The following is a 22,657-nucleotide window of genomic DNA, read 5'->3' on the forward strand; positions in this document are numbered from 1 at the left end:
TGAAACGTGAGATCATCTCTGTGATACTTATCAGTTCTGCAGCATATCTCAGAAAACTTCATATTGAATAAAAGCTGCATATGACTCAGTCGAATTTATCAGCTTTGTTTCAGTTTTCAGATTTCAGTATTTATCTTGATGATAGCACAGGTGATGGCAAAGGATTTTTTCACATGCTGGATGTTCATCGTRGAGTTATACATTGGTTTCCTTTTGGAAGACTGTCGCATGTTGTGGATGTAAGTTTGTGCCACAAGCTATACAGGTTGTATTTCTRAGGGATACTGTGACTGTAATGTAATCCTGTGTCAAAGCAACCATTTCAACCAGTGATCTGAGCTCACAAGCTAGAAGCTGTTCCATCAGCCTTTTCAATAATGCARTGGATGTACACCCCTTAAGTATAAAGATCCTAAGTACTTCCAAGACGTTTAACACAAAATCTTCATCAGGAGATCTAGTTGAACTGAAGCTATCCTCACCCCTACCTTTTGTGGCGGGCCTCTGTATGCACAGAATTTTCATATTTAGTCATATGAATTTAAGAGAAAGAGGAAAATCCAGAGAAAATAAAGGACTTAGTAACCTGCAGTTACAACAAGTCCTTGCAAAATTGCTTGACTGTCTTTCAGTTAGACTTGCATTCCAGGTGCAGGATTAGCTGTCAGGAGAGCCTAAAAATCTAATTAGAAAGAAATGGGGTTTTGGCTACCAGCCTTTCTGATGGTGATGCTGGAGGATATGACAGAGGGTAGGTAGGCCTGGCAGCTACCACCCTTAGTCTCAGCATTGAGCTGTGCTCACTTTCAGGATTTGGGGTGGTAGACATTGCCCTGTCCTGGAGAGGGGTGGCCACGACGGTGCCGTGCAGCAGCCTCTGCTCTGGCCAGCCCATCCCAGGCACAAGGCAAATCCCAAGACACCGTCCACTCCTGCCTGCCTKGGCATGGCCTTTTTCCTCTCTCCTCACTCTCCTCTAAAAGCAGGACATACTAGCCCAAGCACAGACTATAAATCATTTTTATGCTACCAGAAGGAAGTAATATTCTAAGTAAATGAGAGGCAATCTGTTAATCTAACYTTTCCAGGAACAAAATGCCATGCTGACCTCTTTGAAAAACCCTTTCCACAATAAATGTCTTAAAATCCCTTGTATCTTCTCCTGGGTGAATTCAAAGAAATATTCTCATGCGGTGGTTATAATCTATTTTTAAGCTTCCCACAAAAGTTAATGGCCTGAAGTGAGGGAGGAAAAAACAGCTTTACAGACTGACTTCTTGTAATAGCATTTGGTGTGTACCTAAAATGCTTCAGCAAGGGATAAAACAAAAACTGGTAAAAAAAATGACTTTGAGGTGCGACCACCAGTGAGAATTGTCTAGATCCATCTGTAATTGATTGTCATTGACTTCTTAGAGGTAAATGTGGATTCTTGTATCTGTCTGAAAAACTTGGCTAGTTTTCTAAATTCTGTGTTAGATYCCTTTGCAATATACAGGCAAGCCACATTGGGTATAGTCTCACTCACTGTGGAAATAGAAGGAATTTAAAAGAACATTTGAAGATATTTTCAGAGATATGAAATAGTCACTGTAATCCTAGAGACTAGTCCTCTGATTGCTCCTGATTGCTGCCAATTATAAAATAGAAAGCATATTAAGGCTGTGGGAATATTAGGAAAACAAATATTTGGGCTCTAAAATACTTCTGAAAATCTCTTATTTACAYGGGGCTTTGACAAACTTGGTTTTAATTTTGTTGAGCTTCAGACAAGTCTCATTTTTGTGTCCGATAATTGATCATGATTCCTTCTTTGTAACAACACAGGAGTTCTGGAAATGTTATTTCCATTGTACAKGTAGGTTTCTTTATTTATGGTGAAACATAAAGCAGTTCGGTCTGAAACCAAAACAAGTATCCACAGAATATGCTTGAGTTTGACAGCTTGTTTTGGTTAGCTGGTTTCTCACAATTATACCTGTGAGACTGTAATTCAGATGTACTTTCTTGCTGCAGTGGTGAATATCTGTGATACACATACTGATTTAGAGGCAAACAGACTACATCCAAAGCCTGACTTCAAGCAGACCAGCAGCATTTGATCAGCTGATAAGACATTTTGGCTGGTATTGAAAAGTTCCACCAATATTTTCTATTGTTGAATCTACTCTATGCACCGCCTGGCACTCAGTTTAAAATTGCTACTTGGATCCCATGATGAAGAGCATATGCAAAATGAGCAGGTCCATTACAACATAACAACAGGAGGTAGTTATATTAAAATGTCTTTTAAAGCAGGAAACCACAGCAGCACCTCAGGTATTTTCCCCCTGCATTAGCTGCTTGATGTATCGACGTCAGATGACCTGCACTGCTGCTGTCACTWATAGGTACAAAAGTACAGGATCTACACTGTGCTATCCAGAGGGAAAACAGAGAATGCAATCAAGCAAGACTGCCTTAGTGAACTTGTTTTATGTTTATGTTTGACAGCTATTGCCTTCCACGGTGTGCTGTAGATAGAACATTCTTTTTGGCTTTATAGCCTACTGAAAAGCAGTAAAGAAGGTCTCTTTAGGGTTGTTTAGCAATCTCAGAATCTGTCAGTGAAGTTACACTGACAAATTGTGGGTTGCTTGTGTTGCAGAGCCATTTACAGCAATAAAACACTTCAGGATTTAAATTTTAGGGACTGAGTTTGCAGGCACATGATAAAGATCTGAATCCAAACCTTTTTTTTTTTTTTTTTCCTGATTTGGAGCTGATTGTACTTTGGAGCTGATCGGAGAAGATTGGCAGCTGCTCACTTCCTGCTTGCTTAATGACATTAAATCTGATGATACCCATGCCGCAGCTCATGGACCTTATATATGAATGGCAGTCTTTCTGTTCTCTGGTTCTTGGTAAAGAAGAATTAAAAGACTAGCTAATAACCTTCACTAATACCCYGATTTTAAGTTCCTGTAGTCTTTGACTCATGTTGCATTCAAAACTTTAATTATGATTGGATTCTGTATTCTCAGTGTTAGCACTTTTTCTTTATGTGCAATTTGTGGTTTACAGTAAATATACATGCTCATTATCCAGATCCCTACCGAATTCTTCTATCTTAAAAAGATTGAATGCACAATAGCTTCATTAAATACAATTACCAGTACCAAAAAGAGATGATAAAAAGTAGTTGGTGAAAGTAGGAATTTCAGAGAGAGGGTCCAAAAGTTTGTGATACATCCTTCTGTGCAGCTGGAATTGCATGTAGATTTGCAGAAGTCCAGGGAATCACTGCTCTCTTCAGGTTTGCAGTTCTTCTCTCTAGAAATCAAAAACAGTTATGCCTCTATTCAAATGTTTGTTTTGTTGCCCATTGAATTCCCAAGGAGTGGTGTTTGTTTSCTTGTTTGTTTGTTTGTTTTCTACTCTGTTACAATTACCACAGGAACCAAGAAGCTGCTGGAGCCAATGCTGTGACCTTTCAGTATTCATTCTTCAGAAAAATTCCCATTACATGCTTTATGAACATGAGCAAACACAATGAGCTTCTGTTCATTGACTTTTAGCCATGCATGGCCTGGGATAGGAACAGAAGACTCATAAAAATATGTGGTTATGGGGGGTTGGAGAAATATATTAGTAGTAGTGGATGGAGACTCTGTGGCTCAAGMCAGTTATACAAGGAGCTAAGCAGAGTTTGAGGGGGTTTGTTTGGTTTCCAGTTAGTTGTCCCACCTGCTTTTTGTTTTTGTTGTTGTTGGGATGGGAACCTTTCACAGTTATTCGGATTTAATAGTTGGAGTATCATATCTCTTATCCAGTAATGTAGTGGGAGTATGTGGGAGAGCTATTCGAAATGGAGGCTGCATTCTGCCTCACAATGWCGGAGAAACATCTTACTAAACAATAGCAGCTATTTCCATTTTCTCCCATTTAAGGGAAAACAATTAAAAAAAATCCTGTTTTGGACTCATGGTCAAGAGCAGTTAGCAAAATGGTTGTAAAAGGCTGAAGATGAGAAAACACAAATGCTTCCTCCTTGACCATGCCTTACATTAGATGACTGTGCCCAACAGAAAGGTGAGCAGTTTTTAATATAATTTGCAGAAAGAAAGCCTTTAAATGCTGCCTTAGTCAAGATTCCTTACCTTTTAAATCTGCATTGCTTTTACCTAAATGGATCCCTCTACTTACTTTTTCAATAAGCTTTAGTCACAAGAGCTGATTTATGCAGAAGTACGGGAACTTCAGGAGAGACCAAGTAAATCCCAAGGCAAGAAGAGCAATAGCAGTTAAAAGCAAGTCAAGACTGCTGAACCACAATCCAGACCTGTTAGGCCTGGACCCATTCCCTTGGTCCTGTTTCAGAGGTACACTGTCTTTACTGCATTTGCTGCCTGCTTTTGGAGCTCCATAATGCCAACATTGAAAATCTTTCTTGAACTAATATTCCTATTTAAGCCCTGCCAAACTTAAAGTTTAAAAAATCTTTAAGCAAAGACTTAACTATGCTTTTCCCTCCTGATTATTCATGTATAATGGATATCTGTGCATTTGAAATGTCTGCACTTCTATGGTATGTGCAAAATACCAGGCGCTTCTGGAAATTATGCTTGGACTGGGGGCAATTGCAGGGACAAAAAATTTTCATAAAAATAATAAAAATAAAGCTGTCATTCTTGAGAATCATTATCCAGGCAAATTTAGCCTTATTGAGTAATGGCTAGTTACCATGTGATAATGGCTGTTATCATGTGATAACAGAAACTTTTGCTTGTAATAAGGGTCACGAGGACAATGTGCATGTCACACACTATGCAGACCAAGGCTGAACTAAATTTATATGTATAACYTTATTTCTGGCATTTCCTCATCTATGAATGCTGGACATTAACACTTTAGTTTGAAGCAGAGGTCTTAAATATTTTACAAAGCAGGACAGGAGGGACTAATCAGTGTAATTAGCACAGGACATGACATTGTGGTGGCATCGGTGCCTAGGCTGGGTGCCTAATAGCAGCACTGTTGCTGCCTTGTGAGGACCAAGACTAGAGCAGGTTGGGTCGTACACTTTGATGCTTACCGTGTTTTTGACTTCATAGTAAGAAAATGACATGTAAGAACCTGCTCCTCAGTGCTGGCCTGTGAGCTGTGGGAAGCAGGTTCATTTGCCTGCCCACGCACTACCCACCACCATTCCAAGTGCTCTTTGCCTGAGCTCCAGCAGCTGGTCTCTCATAGCTAGATCTCTCACAGAGCTTGGGCCTTATCTGCCCCCTCCAAGCATATATTTTATATACTATATACCTCACATGCAGGTGTCATCTGCAATGTTAGAAGATACTTTCAAGTGAACCACTGAACTGAGCCCTGGAGATTGCCTGTGATGTTTATAGGGTCTGGAGAGCTTTTCCACTGATCAGTCACCTGAGGCATGATTCAACCACCTGGACGTTATGTCTGGCACCACTTGAGGCATTGCAACGTACTTGAGACACCCCATGGTGATGGCAGACATGACCCAGGGATGGCCAGAGATCTCCACCATTCTGCAAGAGCACCTGGCAGAACACACTTGGGTGCCTAAATTGGCTCTGGGTACCTCTGCTTTAGCAACAGACCCCCTGCCTGAGGTCCTCTCAAAGCAAAACAACCCTTCTGGCTCTGCCAGCTGTGCCCACCAGCTCTCCAGTGGCTCCAAAGGGGAACTGAGGGCTCAGGTTTGGGGAGCAGGCTGTTCTTGGGGAGTGGGCAGAGGCTGCTGCAGTGACCCCTCATTTCTTTCATGCTGCACTCTTTACCTTCCAGCCAGCATCTTCTCTCCCCTGTGCCCAGTTGCYTTCTCCTTGCTCAGCTTCTGCTCACCCAGCCCCTTTGCAGTAACCTCGCAGCTCCAGGTAAAACCCCCTGGCATTTCTTCCCTTGCTCCCAGTCTCCTTGCTCAGCTGTTTCACCCCACTCTGCACACCCTGCTCCCCACCACTGGCTCCCCACCGCCCCAGTCCCTTTTTTGGCTGTATCCCAGTACCTGCACCTCCCCAAGACCCCCATTCAAAGCCCCTAACAGACACCTGTCTTTGCCACACGGACTTGCTGCCTTCCCTCCAGCCCGGCATGGGGAGCACAGGACAACCAGGGTCCCTGCTCTTCCCTCGCGTGATGTCCTACAGCACAGGTCAGCTGTGACAAATAAAAAGTCGTGACATGAAGAGACAGGGCAAAGTCACACCTCCATCTGTTCGTGTATCCAGTCCAGGAATGAGGTGGTTCGGCTGTAAACGCCTGGTTTGTTCTCTTCTGCACAGCCCACCCCGAAGCTGGTGGTCCCCACCAATTTCCARATACTCCTGTCTTCGCATGCTAGAGGTCCCCCGCTGTCTCCCTGGAGGACAAAGAATTAAAGCAAATATCAGTGCCCCAGAAAATGAAGGGAAGGGAAGAARGGACATATTGTAACAATTCAGTCTCCTGTTTTTGCTGCCTTCTGAGTCCTAGGAAGGGCATATGTTACAGCAGAAGTTCGCAGCTTCTCGAAGAGGTTTGTTAGGTCATATATTTTTTTTCTCTGTAGGAGTACAGAGCAACAGAGTAAAATTTGTGCCTGCAGTTAGACAGCATTGAGGTAGCAGGAATGTCACCTGTCCTGAAGGCTGGACATTGCTRTTCTCCAGTGTCTAAGTCATGGTTTCTCACAGCTGCTTCTCTCAAAAACTCCTGGCTACTGATCTGATCTGATTCAGCCTTTGCTGTGTCAGCAGGGGATGCTCATAGCTCCTTCCCTTGCCTGCTCCTGCTTGCAGGCTCACACGCTGCTTTGCACCAACTCTGCCAAATCCCCAGACACTTTGCCCAGCAGCTTTGACTCACCTGACTCATGCCTAACTGCTGAAAGATCCCAGTTTATTTCATTGGGGCAGTTTCTTCCTTGTCTAGCATTACAGACAGTACAATTTAAATTAAAAAATACACATAAATAAATAAATAAATAAATAAGTAAATAAATAAATAAATAAATAAGAGAATTTAGGAAGAGCCTCTCCCATTAGGAAGCAGGATTCATTTTACCATCTAAAGCCATAAGATGAGCAATCTGACTTTGTACAGCTCCCCTGGCTTCAATGTGGTGCAGCTGCTAGGTACCTCCCTATCGCAAATGGGCATTAAGTGAAGACCTATGTTCTAGGCATCTAATGCTTTCATTTTATCTTATACCTTTTTTTGTGATTAGGACTGAGTAGATCTGGAAACATTAAGCCTTCATCTCCCCAGCACATTGATCTTTATTCTTGTCTTGCTAGATGAGGCTGCACTTGTGTGTATTGTGGGAGACCCGACAAAAGGCAGACATCCTCATAACGCAAACAGCATTTATCCATCATTACCACCCCGTGCTGTTAAGAAGCCTCTGATCTTTTGCAACAATAAAACTTCTCCTTCAGTGCTCMTTACTGATCCTCCGAGCTACTCAAACTCCTCTCCCTCCCTTGTGCACAATCTGGCTTTTCCAGATTTAAACACTTCTGCTTCTTTCTTGTTGTATACTTTGGCTGCTTTTCACCTTGGGGTTTCTGTGCCCAGCAGATCTTCCAAGCTACTCTCATTGCAAACTTTTCTCTTAGCCAATGGCCATGGCAAAAAGAGGATGGTACCACGCTATAGCACACATAACAAATTAAAAATTGTCTTAAGTAAATTTGACTTTGCAAGTAGCAGATATTGTTCACAGAAGAAATGTAAGAGGGAATTGTAGCATATAAACATGAGCACAGTCGGTGCTTTATACTTATGGCAAAGAGAGCAAATGGCAAAAAAACCCAAATATTTGCCCAACAAAAACATGGGAGTGCCTCCTGATAAATTATTACTCATGTTTTTCCACAGCTGCTGTTAATGTGCATAGCTGTAGTTTGGAAACTTCCATACCTGGCAGGTGTCTACACCTCCCTTTAGGAAACCAGCACAGAGCATTGAAGGAGTTATGATACCACCATACACGTCCCTGTGATTGCAGATGGTATTAGAAATCAAAGGAACGCCTGCATAATTCATAGTCTCTGATGTGTCACCTGTACCAAAGCACAAAAAAAAGCAAAATTTAAGCAAAACTTATCATATTACCAAAGTATGTTTCTGAAGTCCTGAAATTTCTTTGAAACTAATGTCTATTTATGAACAGAAAGGTTTTAGTATATGAAGAAGTGGCAAACAAGGTTAAAAGAAGTATGGTTAGAATGCCAGCATATAAGGAAGGAACTGAATGTCTCATCACTAGCAGCTTCCAGGACTAGCAAGTATAAAGCCCTTTGGATTAGCACAGTATCTACAGTATCCAGTATATGTCTCAAACTAGACAATCAAGTCTAAAATGAACTTAAAAGCTAGTTGCACATTCTCTTCTAAAACTAACCCACTGRTCACTTTTGAATTTACTCCCTGTTCTAGCCAACAAATCATTTACAAACATCCAGTTTGTAAGTGTTCTCCAGAGACTCTGAATGAGTCCTTTCCATGAATGTATTTGCACAATCTTCTAATTACTTTTATCTGACATTTTTACTTTTTTTTTCTTTTTTTGCCATACAATAAGCCTCATTTTCTTTCTTTTTTTTTCTTTTTTTTTCCGACTTTCCAAAGCACTTTTTGCTATTATCTCTAGGTCAAGTTCTAGTTTTCCGAACAATGAGAACATTTTAAATGAGACAAATGAAGAATGAATAAAAAGTAATCACCTGAGCCATCTAAACTTTCATTGAAAGTGATTCAGCATGCATTATTGACTAACGTGACCTGTGAGTCATAGTAAAAAAAAAAAAATCACTTTTCTATGTGGCATTATTCACAAATCAGTATTCTTTATCACACAACCTGCGTGAAAACACATACATGCTTTCTTTGAAATAATAGCTGCCTGTTTCTTGCATTCATGCTGTTCTTTCTGTGCCTGAATACAGACTGTTTGACCGAGTTCTGAATACAATACCCTGGGTGGCATTGCTGTCTATGTGTGATTTTCATCCTTTTCATTGAGTGTACCCATCCACTCTGTGTGGTAGGAGTTTGAACAGCACTTTTGCGTCATTTGGCCCCATGCAGAAGATTAAATCTGCATCCTGGGTGAGCATAAAGTTTAGGAATAGGTCTCCTTTTTTTTTTTTCCAACAAGATGATCCAGAAAAATTAATGTTGGACAGTGCTACAGCCAAATCCTGTATTTACTCTGTGTGAGATGTTTTCATGTGGTCTAGTTACAGCTGACATTTAAAATACCTCCTTCAACAGTTGCTCCCCATCCTGATATCCAGCACATTTTTCCTGCTGGGAACTGCTCACCAAAATTAGGCAGACAAATTGGCTCTATGTGACCTATTTAAAAAAGGAGAGAGAGAGAGTTGCATTCAAAATTCAGCAAAAAAAATGTATGCCTTGAGTAAAACCTTCAGGGCTTGGCAACTTTAATTTTGTCTTACAAAGTCTGAAATAATACCTACATCAGAGATAACTTGTTTCAAGTAAGGAGATGTTGGGATGTCAATAAATCAAAGAATGAAATAAGAAATGCACACAGTACTCAGCTGACAGGCAGAACACGGACCCCTACCCGGGTTTGGGCAATTTCATGAGAAAGAGCCCAGAGAGCAAATCACTATATCCAACTGATAGGGCAAAAAAATCACTTGGGCTTTCTTTGCTTCCTGCCCCAACAGCTCTGAGACACAAYACCTCGGCTCTCTAGGGTGCTGAATACTGTGCCATATAAGTGATATTCATACTTATGATTCACAAACTGCGCACATCAAGATAACCTGACTCCAAGCAAAAGGAAGGAGGATGTGGGAATAACTCTGGGGATTGCTGATGATTCAGTCTTCTCTTGTGAAGGGATCCCACCCAGCTCCCAGCATGGAGCTCCCCAAGTCTCCCTGGGTCACATACTGGCCACCTAAGGCATACTGCTATCCCTGATGGCCTCCCAAATTTATTTCTGAGCAGAAAAAAACAGATTAAAAAAAAAGAGATTTAAATCAGAATAAAATCCCCCAAGCTTAGTTTTCATGCAAGCAAAGCACTCAAAAGATTTCAAGAGAAGTGGTTTAGGAATGAGAAGAGAGAGCAGCAACCCCTCCTCTGCAGAGAGGGCCAATGTGACGAGGAGATATTGGCAGGCTATAATTTACATCAATACTATATTATTATTCATTATTTCAATTCACCCACTGTGGCAGCTGCAGGTAGCATACTGCTGAGAAAATAAGAGTGTTTTTTATTGAAATGAATCATTATATTTTAATTTGCCTTGACGTCTCTTTGAATTTTAAGCTTTATTTTCAGTTTTGGATACTGCTYGACTCCCCATACTCATAGAAATGAGAACAGCAAGGACATTATAAAAATTTCTATGAGCTCCAAGAAAAAAACAAGATGAAATATTTGTTTTAGATAGGACAAAATACTCAGAATAAAGATAAAATAGTGCAGCACAGTTAAGTGCCCCCTGTAATGCTCTCACATAGCTTTGTTTTGCCCATTATTAAGTGACTGCAGTAAGCCAGCAACAAAATGGACTGGATTTTTTTTTTTCAGAGCCCTATGATCATGTTATTCCTTTTCTCTGGTTGCATACCAGATCCAGAATTGTTCCTGATATTGAGGAATGCCATGCTGGGCCAGCAGTCACCAGGGAAGGCTGGACTCTGCTGAAAGTGGGTCCTGGGATCACGATGATGCAGTTTGGAAAGGGAGTCCTTGCCCAGCAGTCACAGGGACAAACTCACTCCTTCAACATAGTCTGACCTGACCTGAGATGAAAATTGTGCTGTTTTTTATTTCTGACCCATAATTTGAACGGTCATGTTGGAGTTCCTATAGTCAAACTTGAATCAGAGGTGACCTGAGAAATGTTATTTCCTGCTAGCAACTGAAAACAACAGATTAACTAAAAGCCAAGGCAGTGAATGGAATGACTTTGCATTCTCCACCTCAGTGGGCAGCAGCAGGGATCATTYCTCCATCCTGGATCCATTGGTGTGGCAGAACAAAGGGACAGGTGGGCATCCACATGAGGACGTAGAGCGAGGCGGGGACCGAAGCAGGTTCACAGCTTGTCTCCCCATCAAAATGTGGAATTGGGGTTGCTCTCACTATGCAAAGCTCTCACTCTGGGCCTCCCCACAGGATGCCTGACCTGGCTCCATCATGAGCTCCTCTGGAGCTGGTCGGATTTCTCTCCTTGCTCATAAAGGAAGTGGGGATCCACTCCACTGTTCAGGATCTGCCCCAGGTGCTGACAGAAATGTGCCTGATCTCTCCAAGAAGGGACGCTCCTCGCTTTTAACTCAAAAGGCGGAATAAATTGAAAACCCACAGCAAATTACCATTGAGAGCAAGTGGTGCTGCCAATTTCATCAGTGCGATATCATTTCCCATTGTCTTGGGTTTATAATTCCGATGGTATATAATTTTTTCCACTGAATATGGGTGAACTGGGGTATCTTGCTGAGTCACAAAGCCARCTTGCACACTCCATGAGCTTGGCTGGTACAAGCTGAAACAAGGAGGTAAGAGAGTGACAGACCTTTAAGAAAACTCTCAGTTTTCATATGAATTTCTACAGGCAAATAACTGCAGTCAATTGTACTTGCTTATTGATGTATTAACATTGGCTCTGYTTGAGATCTAATTTCAAAAAAGTAGAAAGGATGATTAATGTCAGCAATGTACTGTATTACTGGCAGTTTGTGCAGTTTTCTACGAATAAGAATTTTGTCTCATTCTATCTTTAAAAAGCAGTTTCCTTCCTATGCAATCCCACAGCAGCTGATGCTTTCAGATCAGTTTTTAGATTAATTTAGTGGCACTCGTAGCAAGGTGTTTTCAAGGGAGTGGTTTTTATTATGTGCCTTGCTTCCACCCCCAGTTCCTTTACAGCCATACCTTCAGCCGACTGCACACAGCAGAGTCTGCCCTGCTGCGCTAGTGGTAGATTAATAGAGGTCCCAGAAAATGACTCTAGGGACAGGGAGTGCCAATTCTTTGCACAATCAACCTTTGAACAAATCAAATCAGTTTGTGAATAAATCACAGTCAAGATTTGAACATTTGATTCATTTGTGGAAGACAGAACAACAGAAGTAGCAAGATCATAGAATCATGGAATCACATAATCCTTAAGGTTGGAAGGGACCTCAGAGGTCATCTAGTCCAACCCCCCTGCACACGCAGGGTCACCTAGAGCAYGTGGCACAGGGCTGCATCCAAGSGGGTTTGGAAGATCTCCAGAGAAGGAGACTCCACAACCTCTCTGGGCAGCCTGTGCCAGGGCTCTGTCACCCTCACTATCAAGAAATATTTCCTTAAGTTCCTATGGAACTTTTGGTGCCTCAGCTTGTGGCCGTTTCCTCTAGTCCTATCGCTGGCCACCACTGAAAAGAGGCCGCCCCCTCCTCCTCACTGCCTCCCTTGAGGTATTTATAGGCACTGATCAGGTCCCCCCTCAGCCTTCTCTTCTCCAGGCTGAACAGGCCCAGCTCTCTCAGCCTTTGCTCACAGGGCAGATGTTCCAGGCCCCGATCATCCTCGTAGCCCTGCGCTGGACTCTCTCCAGCAGATCCTCATCCCTCTTGTCCTGGGGAGCCCAGAACAGGACGCAGTCTCCAGATGTGGTCTCACCAGGGCTGAGTAGAGGGGGATGATCACTTCCCTCGACCTGCTGGAGACGCTCTTCTTAATGCACCCCAGGATCCCRTTGGCCTTCTTGGCCACCAGGGCACACTGCTGTCTCATGGTCATCTTGTCGTCCACCATGACACCCAGCTTCCTCTCTGCGGGGCTGCTCTCCAGCAGGTCAGTCCCCAGCCTGTACTGGTGTCYGGGGTTATTCCTCCCCAAGTGCAGGACCCCGCACTTGCTCTTGTTGAACTTCATGAGGTTTCTCACYGCCCAGTTGGTGGTGATGCCTAGATTAGATGTCTAGTTCTAGATGCCTAGAATTAGATGCCTCATTCCTAAATAACTATTTTTACAGCAACATATGACTCTGAATATGATCTGACAGTAAGATTTGTCTGCCCCCTTCTTCTCYCCACTAGCTACCAATCCATCCTAGAGTACTTGTTTGGAAGCTGACACCCATGTTGTCYAAAACCCTTGGTGTCTAGAATTGATCAGACAAAATCCATTTTAACTGCCTTAAATGTCTTCAGTGAATGTGGTTTGGATTTCCTTAGAGCAAGAGGTGCTAGTTTGTAGTATTTTCAGGTGAACAAAACTGCACAACTGGACAGCTGCTCTCATTATATATGACGAGACCATTTTTATTGTTATACTAAYATGAGTCGAAGCCATTATTTAGCTTCTGTTTGCAACTCTGTGAATACTTCATACAGTTTAAAAAGGGTCAGTGGAAGACATGAAGAGCACTAAGAAGTTCAGCATAACTCACTAGCTACAACTGATTGATTTTGTAAAACTTGGAAGGGATCTTGTAATTTTTTAGAGCTCCTGGATGCCAGGAGAGCCAAGTACAAAATCCACCTGATTAACTCATATGTAGTAATGCCTAACCACTAATCTGGAAGCCTAAAACCTGTCACCTAATTGTTTTGAAGATGATTTCCCAGGCAGCTGGGAGTACCAATATTATGTGAAAATTGGCCCACTTGTCTATTCTTTATAAAGACTTGAGCTAGTACAAGAAAAGAGAAATATAGTTTGAATATAGTTCAGTGCCTATAAATACCTCAAGGGAGGCAGTGAGGAGGAGGGGGCGGCCTCTTTTCAGTGGTGGCCAGCGACAGGACTAGAGGAAAYGGCCACAAGCTGAGGCACCAAAAGTTCCACAGGAACTTGAGAAAACACTTTTTGACAGTGAGGGTGACAGAGCCCTGGCACAGGCTGCCCAGGGAGGCTGTGGAGTCTCCTTCTTTGGAGATCTTTAAAACCCGCTTGGACTCAGCCCTGTGCCATGTGCTCTAGGTGACCCTGCGTGTGCAGGGGGGTTGGACTMGATGATCTCTGAGGTCCCTTCCAACCTTAACCATTCTGTGATTCTATGAATATTATGGAGCGAACCATTGAAATAAGGATGGCGCTTGCTTCTCCCACTTTTTTTTATTGAAGAGAAGGCATGGTACTTTAGCATACTTCTGCAATGGCCTCCCTTTGTGGCTACAYTGCAAATGGGGGTTTAGGGCTGCCCGATGCCACAGTGCAGGGACTTACTCATAGACACAGTGCGCAGCTGTGATGATCCAGTGTGGGGTGATGACAGAGCCACCACAGAGGTGGTGCCCATGAAACTGCAGGCTGACCTGCCACGGCCACTGCTGAGGGGATGATGCGTTTCCCCCAACGATGCGTGGCCCGTAGCTTGCRCGTGTCCCGCACACTGCCAGAAAACAAAGATTATGTATCATTTTTCTTCACCTTGGACCTCCTTCTGTGGTCTTGGACTTGGTCTTGGCGGTGGGACTGTCCCACCTCTCCACCTCTCACTCCCCAGCACCTCATGGGGCAACTGGCTTGGGCATCCCATGGGCACCCTTGGACACCAAAAGCTCAGATGAGCTGCAGAATCCACTGCCCTGCTAAAAATACACAGGGACCCAGGGACCTACACAGGCAGACWGAAGCATCCCATCCCTTGGATATTTTTCTTCCATTCTGAAAACTAGTTGACATGGACAGCCCTGGGATGAAAATTCACATATAAGACAGAATTTCCCTTCCCCTGCCACTATGACTAGTTGCTATACCAGTCCATGAGTGTAATCCTTAAATGTTTGCTCCTTTGTGTGATTCTCATGAAAACACTTCTGCTACCCAATACTCAAAATCTGCTTGCTGTCTACTCTGATATCATGAAATTATTTGAAATTTTCTGCATGAAATGTATTTTTTCTTGACGTTACAAACTGATGGTAGGCCCCTGAGTATGTAATTTCTCCCAACTCTTGCCCTGCAGTGGATGAAAAAGGACAGATTTTGATCTTAAACTCTCTTTTCCTGATGCTTACCCAGACATTTTAAGATGATTACATTGCCAGAAGTGCATTCTTCTCTAAGGTGAAAAGACAACAATATTAGTTTCAATGCAAGAATACTGGGTTTGGTTTTGCTTTCATACTTTTGTTACTTTATAGTACAGCTATGTAGATGTAAGTATACAAGTATTTATATGTCATATGTTAAAAGAAGCATATATTTGTGTATTCATCCCATATACTTCAGACATTTAACAGAAACACTTCAGCTGGGAATTGAGACGTCATGAGGAGTCTACAAGCCACATGTTGCACTGCTGAGGAGTGAATCACTCTTCTGTGAAGGATGAGGGTTGTYAGTGATTTTCAGCATGGGACATATAGGCTCTCTGGAGCCTTGGATTGCTTCTCAGTGAAAGGTAATTAAGTAAAAGAAGCAGTCATCAGGAGGAATAAATTCACCATAAAGATTTTGTACACCCCTTGGGAAATATCTAGGGATCTGCAAACTAAAATAAATGGTCTGCAGTAAAGATATGTGTCTAGTGACTATAGTGGGATCACGGAAGGAGTAAGTTTTTCAAATAGGTCATTTAAAACTTTTGTTTGATTTTAATGGGCCTTGAATCAGGACCTAATTCACRTTCCAACAAAACTGCTACTTAACCTCAGGTTATGATGTGCAATACATTACAAAGCATTTTAAGGACCTATATGCCTTAGAAAATTAGAGAATAATCTCACACTATTAATAATTCTTCTTCCATTAATCACTCTGTTTCTGTCAGTATAAACCGACAGAACTGTTATTCTTACACTCAACAAAATATCTAAAGCTCACCTTAAATTTGTTGCGTTGTGTAATGAAGTGACTTGATCCGTTGATAGCCAATGGCTGAGGGATACAAAATGTCTTTGAAATTGCTTTTCAACTGCAGCCACAGGCAAGTAACCTGCACTCACATAACTGCAAATAAACCATAAACATTACTTCCTAATACAGTATTTCACTAATCCATTTAAATAATTCAGTGATTCTACTAAAGAAAAAGACAGTGTAGTAGATGATACAATAATAGGATGCTGACACTTGATAAAGTAATCCTATCCTCTTCCAGAAAGGTTTCTTATAACATGTAGATACCTACATGTTTTGGCATAATTGTGCAGAGGCGTCACACATACTGAGAGGTATTTAATTGGTAGTGAAGGCAAATTTTACTTCTAATATTGTATTAAATCTTTTATTGTACCTCTTTGGCATATCTCCTGAAACACTAGCATACTCTTTTTGATTCTTTTTTTTCTGCTTTTTTTCTGGAGTTATGCTTTGCTGTGAGGAATATGAATAATTTGCAATTTGTTCTTGTCTTTTGCTTTGAACAAGTGAGTTGTATTTTATGCTAATGACAATAAAAATTTATTCAGATAAGCTTTTTGTTGTTAACAAGTGCTGAAACCAGGCTTACTCCTTCACATGAAATAATCTCTGGAAATCACAACTTCAAATTCTTTCTCAATAGTGTAACAATTTGTGAAAGTGATGGTGCTTTTCCAAGAAACAGACCAATGAAGCAATGAAGTAAGGATTGCCTCATCACCTTCTTCTCTAATTGCAAAGTAGGCTTAGTTTGGGCTTCTCTAATAAAAGTGCAAAGCATTCCCTAACAGATTTAATGACACAAATTGTGTATATTTTTTCTATAGAGGAAGTAACAGATATGGAAAATGCACCATATATTGCTAAGTGCCCTTCTGACTTGTTGTTAGTTACCAGAGAGACAAATATGATTCAGCAACCTCCATCCCATAGAAAAGATTTAATAGTATCATTGTATTTAGCCATAGTACATGTTTTATAGCAGCAATATTTCACGAACATGGATTGTTAAGTTCTTTTTCTTTTCCAGGTTTATAGCAGTAATAAATGATGTTTGCTGTGCACAAGTATTCGAGCCATCCAAAACCTGTTTAGTCTTATTATTCACAAACTTGGATTGGTAAGTCCTTCTTCTTTTAAATGATAGACAAATACAGAGCCTTATTGGAGAACCAGAAAATGCAACTGCATGCTTAACAGGCCAGTTAGAGTTTCTTCTATGTTGTATATGTACCTTGAGAAACCTAAGTGTTTGCAGGTAGTATTTCCATACTCTGCTTTCCAGTCATCAGAGCAGACTGTTCTCCAGGATCCAGAAGTGAACACTTGCAGCACTGCTTTCTTGCCACTCAACCTGACTTTGAGATTCAGAGGAAAAAAAGAAAAAAAGAAAAAAAGAAAAAAAGAAAAAGCCTGAGTTAGCTGTGAATTAAAGCCACTGAGTATATAACATACACACAAGAGTTTCCATGCACCACTGCAACATCCACATTTCTGTTTATACTGCTTGTCTTTTTCAACGTTTTCTTCCTTTGCAGTATTTTTTCTGTCTTTCTGTTGTGGTTTCTTTTCCTGAAGGATGGAACTGGTTTTCCTTTACCAGTGTTCCTCTTTATCAATGTACCTAGGTACACTGAAGTGGATCAACTTGATGAAAAACATTCCTGTGCTCCTGTGCTGATGGGAAGGGATATGAGATTCCAGCTCTAATTCAAACTGAGAAGACTGGTCTGCCCTCCAGTGGGTCTGAACAGCTCTTGCTGAGTGCAGTGGGCTGGAGCTGCAGATACCTGGACCTGAAGACAACCTGCCCAAGCTAAGTGACAGCGGCAGTTTAATGAAGGGTAGGTGGCTCTACTCAAGTCACACAACACAGTCAAAGTGCATGTGCTGGGCCAGGACACAAAGCCCAGTTGCCACTGGGTTGCTGTGGACCCAAAGCCCAGTCCCATCCCCTCTGCTGCAGGACAGTGCTTTTCCCTTCCCAGTTCTTCCCAGTGGCCTAGTAGCAGGGCCAGAATGTGCCAGGGAGCCGCAGTCGCCATGAGTGATACTGACCCTTCCAGGCAGGCCATGGAGARGTGCTGAGGTAGGCCCAGGACCAGCATCTGAGGCCCTTTGCCCTGCACCCTTCATGTGCCAGTCCATGCACCCTGTTCCACACTGTGGCCACCACAGCCCCAGATGAGCTGAGGACAGAGAGGGCAGAGCATGGTCTACCACACACTTTCACGGAGAAGGGAGGCTGCAATTACCGTGGCTGCTGGTCAGGGAGTTCCAAGCACGAGCCCATGGACTCTTTTTATGGAATTGCTAAGGTAGACACAAAAGCACCTGTATGGTCAAGAGACCCCACTAGGGCCAGAAGCGTCCTGTCAGAAAGGACCCCAAAAGAGTCCAAGGGAGTTGTGCAGGGTTAACTGAGACCTAAAGCCAATGGGTATTCTAATTTATCCCATTGCACAGACTGAAACCTCTGTGACCTCCTTTCCAGCAGGTGCAGGATTCAAAATTAGAAGTACATTGATCTAAAAACAATTCTGCTGTTTCCAAATATTATAGGTATTCCCCTCCAGCTGCTGAAAGCATCACCYTCAGCTACAAAACAGGATAGGGAATGAAGACTACTTGTAAAACCTCTGTGATTCCAAAATATTTACAAAGAGAATCTCTGATAAAAGAACCTATATTTCACAGGAGAAGCAGCATACTTGGCAGTACTGAGCATACAGAAGTCAGTGAAAAGTCCTGAGTCCCTTTAAGTAAACAACAGGCCTGTGCAATCTTCAGATTTGGCATAGCGTTACTATATGACACTAAATACAGTGATCATCTAATTTATCCTAACAGTAGTTTCATTTCTCAATTAATTGTAAATCAATACATCACAGAGATCCCCTCTGAAGCCACAATTTAGGCAAGCCATCAGTCTCTCTCTCTTGCCCRAGCTCTTTCCAACACGTATCTCTTGAAAACATGCCAAATACTATAGGAGGAGGTAGGAGAGATTTATAATCAAATTTAAATTACCACATCCATACTCATCCTCTCCTTCTTTGCAGTTGAAGACACCATTGCACCTGGCTGATTTCTGGATRCATTTAAAGGATGATCGGCAGCGAAACTTCCCAATGCAGTTGTATTGGACTAACAAGAATGAAAGAAAATGCTGTGATGAAAACACTTTGGAGTTAATTTAGCACTTTCATGTTTCATTATCTGGCTGTATTTCTGTCTTACTAACAAAAAGACAGCTCCTGCATTCTAGGAATATTTGAAATGCACCCTAGGAGTCACTACATATTGCTGTTAAGCTTATTCATTAGTAATGACATGTGGACCGAGTTAACCTTTCTGTCTGTGTTGGCTCTTTCATTGCTCCCTTGGCCCAGGTTATGTTTCATCACAGGCAGGGCTTCTGGGTGCCTCAGCTCTTYGTCAGCAAAGGAGGAAGAGTCTGATAAAAGAGTGTGAGCACACTCTCTTCTTGAGGTGATACCTCCACTTTCTGCAAGCTTGTCCTTATTGTAAGCGTGGAAGTACTGCTCAACATCAACATATTGGATACCTAGGACCGGTAGGCAGGTCATGCTTTCATGCTGTAACTAAACTCACTCTGTGTTTTCTTTTCCTTCATAGAGGGTTTTTTTTTTCAGTAGAAGAAAGATCATTAGTTCTTTGAAAATAATTTTAAAACAGTGAAATACAGGGCAAAAATATAATGTGCATTACCTGAAAGCTTCCTCATTTTCTAAATTCTTAGCTCACCACATAAAGAGGAATCAGTGAAGCTTAACTGRAGAAATGTTTCTTAGTGTAGCATGTTCTCCAGTTAGTTAATATTATACCAGTCCTCTTATGAGTGCCAGATCCATTTTATCCATACATGTAAATAAAATTTAAAGCCATCACATCAACGGGATTTTTTACTTCAGTAAACAAGCTGCAGTAGCAGTTTAATTCCATTCTCAGTAAAAGGCTCATGAAAAATTAAGCATTTGAATGATTAATTGAGAACTTAATGAATAACTAATTGTACTCACCACCCAGGCCAATGGCAACTGCTAGGATTACTACAAGTAATAAAACACAGATATATGGAAGGGATTTGGGGGAGATTAAAACATGGCACATCGAAGGTGGTTGGATATCTCCTAGAAACCAAACACAGACAACAGATTCTGTGAAGTTAAAACAGTTTCAGTACTCAGTGAAAAAAAGATTTATGTAACATTAAGGTAGATGCCAGGAGTAACTAGTGCACACACTTTGGGAGATGACCTGACCTAGAAGGATCAGCTCCTCTTGGCTCAGGGACTTTTGGACTAATAAGCAGGGTTCATTTAAATAATAAAGCTAAATTTGCAAAATCAGGACCAAAGGTGATCTGACCAGATTTTTTTGTAAAGGCAAAGATGGAACTGGGCAATAACTCAGGTTTATTTTCAATGAAAAAGATGTACCTGAAATTAAAATAAGCCCCAGAGGTAACTGCTGCACACATTTCATAAGTTAACTTGAGCAGGAACAGTTTTGCTCACCATTCATCTCTGTAGCTCACCTCCAACTTAAAGTCATTGCAAATAGGAAAGACAACTGAAAATAAGGAATAGTCCACTTTTGTCAGATGTATTCTGATATATAAACAGCAAACCTCAGGAAAAGAGCATGCACAGTTTGGTCACATATATACACAAGAGCTGGCAAAACTTTGTCTTCAGGWTTAATTCATGAAGCTCTTCATCCCATCATTGTTTTTGAATTTGAGATTAGCAGAAACTTAAAATTCAACTAAGGCTGCTAAGTGTTTCTGAGTATTAACACAAGTACAAGTAAATCTCTGTTTATTCAGACCCTCTCAGCAGAAAGTGCCTGGTTTTGGCATCAGAACTCATTTCTGGTATGTAATAATATTTAGACAGCTGTAGAGGCTAATGGCCTGTAAAATTTAATTGGTCTATCTGCATCCTTGACATTCATCCAGCTTCTATTGGAATTATTGGGCATCTTTGTCAGTGATTTCAACAGAAAAAAATGAAATCTATAGAATGTAATAAACACATGTTATTCTTCCCAGGCTACTCAATTGTGTATTCATTTTTTTTTTATGGATTCAATTTTCATGATGGGAAAATTTCAGACGAGTTGTTCAAAAATATGTCAGAAAAGCATAAGCAAATTTCTGTTTTGAGGCTGAAGCATGTGAATAGTCTGGCTGTGAAAACTGCCTGCATATGCACACAGACACGAGGCATCATCCCCCATGAACATGCTGGTAAATGGCATGGTTCGAGGAGGAAGAGTCTCTTTCTCCTTCCCCTAAGTAACTTTTACCTCTGAATGAGGGGGCATTTAGAGTTTTGCAAGGATAAGGACCTAGGTTTGCTGTTCAGATTTTAGTGGGCCAAAGAAATTATGAAATATCCCTACCAGATCCATCTACACTGGGGTCAACTTTTGTTTGTGGTATGCAGAAAAATCTCTTGAAGGAAAATTGAAGTTCTGTTACTGGCAGTTCTTCTTCTGTAATGGAGATGATTTCAAGACTTCCAGTACTGGGATTTGTCTCTTGTACCTGTCTCAACAGAAGACAAATGATGGTGTTTAAACAAAACAAATCTAACATCTTACAAGGTCTGATACCTTTCTCCTGATATTAAGGAATATGTAATTTTCCATCAGACTTCCATTATTAATCTGGTTTTGGAATTGAATAGAGATACAAAGTGAATCCACAGGGTTTTTCACAATTCTTCAAGAATGCCAAGAATGCTGTGTCTGCCCAAGAGAAGTCACCTTGTAAAAATGTTAAACTTTTCTTTATAATTAGAGGAGCTCTTRTATTTAAAGTATACAAGTAATATATATAGTATTGAAGTCATTTTTTTTTCTCAAGTTTATTTAAGCACCACAGCTACTTCTAATAACTCACACTGTAGGACATTTTTCCTTAAGTGTCAAACCCTTTTCAATGAGACACTCTTTAACTGCAACTGGAAACAAAGGTAAGACTAAAGTATATGACACCTCAACAGAGCCTTTCAGGACTCTTATGCATGCATCCATTGAATTTTATTATAGAGGCATTTGAACACTGTATACAATGAAAAGCCAAGTTTAGCTGAGATTAGAATCTTCAAAATTCTAATTTCTGATTTCAGTTCTGAACACTAGATGATCAATGAAATGAAAAATCAGGTTTTTCAACTTCAACAGTGGTGTGAAAGAAGTCCAAGTACACRAAAGACAGTGGAGATGGTAAATTTAGAAGTGTTTATAGGATCAGTTCAAATAAATGCTTACAAAGACAAGGTTTAGGCAAGGTAGGTTTCTTTTCTCTGTGACATTAATTTTAAAGCCATATGGAATATTTTTCTCATCTTTCAGCAAACAACTATCAGATTTATAGTATTTGATTTGATAAAATTCCACATGTATTTCAAGATGCTGTAATTTTGAACATTTCTCTTTCAATTCTATATAGAAATTGCTAGTCTTAAGACAGAGAAATGTCCGTGTTTTTAAAGATTAAAAAAAAAAAAAAAAAAGCCTTCTAACTGGTGCAAAAATTATTAATCCGGAAATAAAGCAGCAGTGAACAATGCACTACACAGAAGATGAACACTGGCGCACCATTATCTAGAGAACGTCACACCCGTCCCGAGCTTCGCTTACCTCTTCCTGAGAAGTCATGGTTAAAAGCAAAACTGTTTTCTCTCTTCATTATCAAAGGAAGCCAAAAGGAAGTTCTGAAGTCGCTAAGCCAGCCTGCCCTGGAAATGTTTTCAGGGAGCAGCCGGTTCAGTCA

General features: G+C 41.2%; 1 protein-coding gene across 1 annotated transcript; it reads right to left on the reverse strand.

The window, feature by feature from the left end:
- Positions 1-3,291: 3,291 nt before the first annotated feature.
- TMPRSS3 (transmembrane serine protease 3) lies at positions 3,292-22,542 on the reverse strand. Its single transcript, XM_026036188.1, has 13 exons — positions 22,525-22,542; positions 21,280-21,424; positions 19,893-20,003; positions 18,880-18,996; positions 17,084-17,207; positions 15,811-15,936; positions 15,003-15,046; positions 14,209-14,374; positions 11,364-11,533; positions 9,259-9,354; positions 7,915-8,057; positions 6,221-6,373; positions 3,292-3,312 (listed from the first exon to the last, which is right to left on the reverse strand). Exons 1-13 carry the CDS (start codon positions 22,540-22,542, stop codon positions 3,292-3,294), a joined length of 1,434 nt encoding a protein of 477 aa, XP_025891973.1.
- Between the last annotated feature and the right edge of the window lie 115 nt (positions 22,543-22,657).

Source organism: Nothoprocta perdicaria, unplaced genomic scaffold, assembly GCF_003342845.1.
Source record: "Nothoprocta perdicaria isolate Ctin4 unplaced genomic scaffold, notPer1 scaffold_171, whole genome shotgun sequence".
NCBI classification, from domain to species: Eukaryota; Metazoa; Chordata; class Aves; order Tinamiformes; family Tinamidae; genus Nothoprocta; species Nothoprocta perdicaria.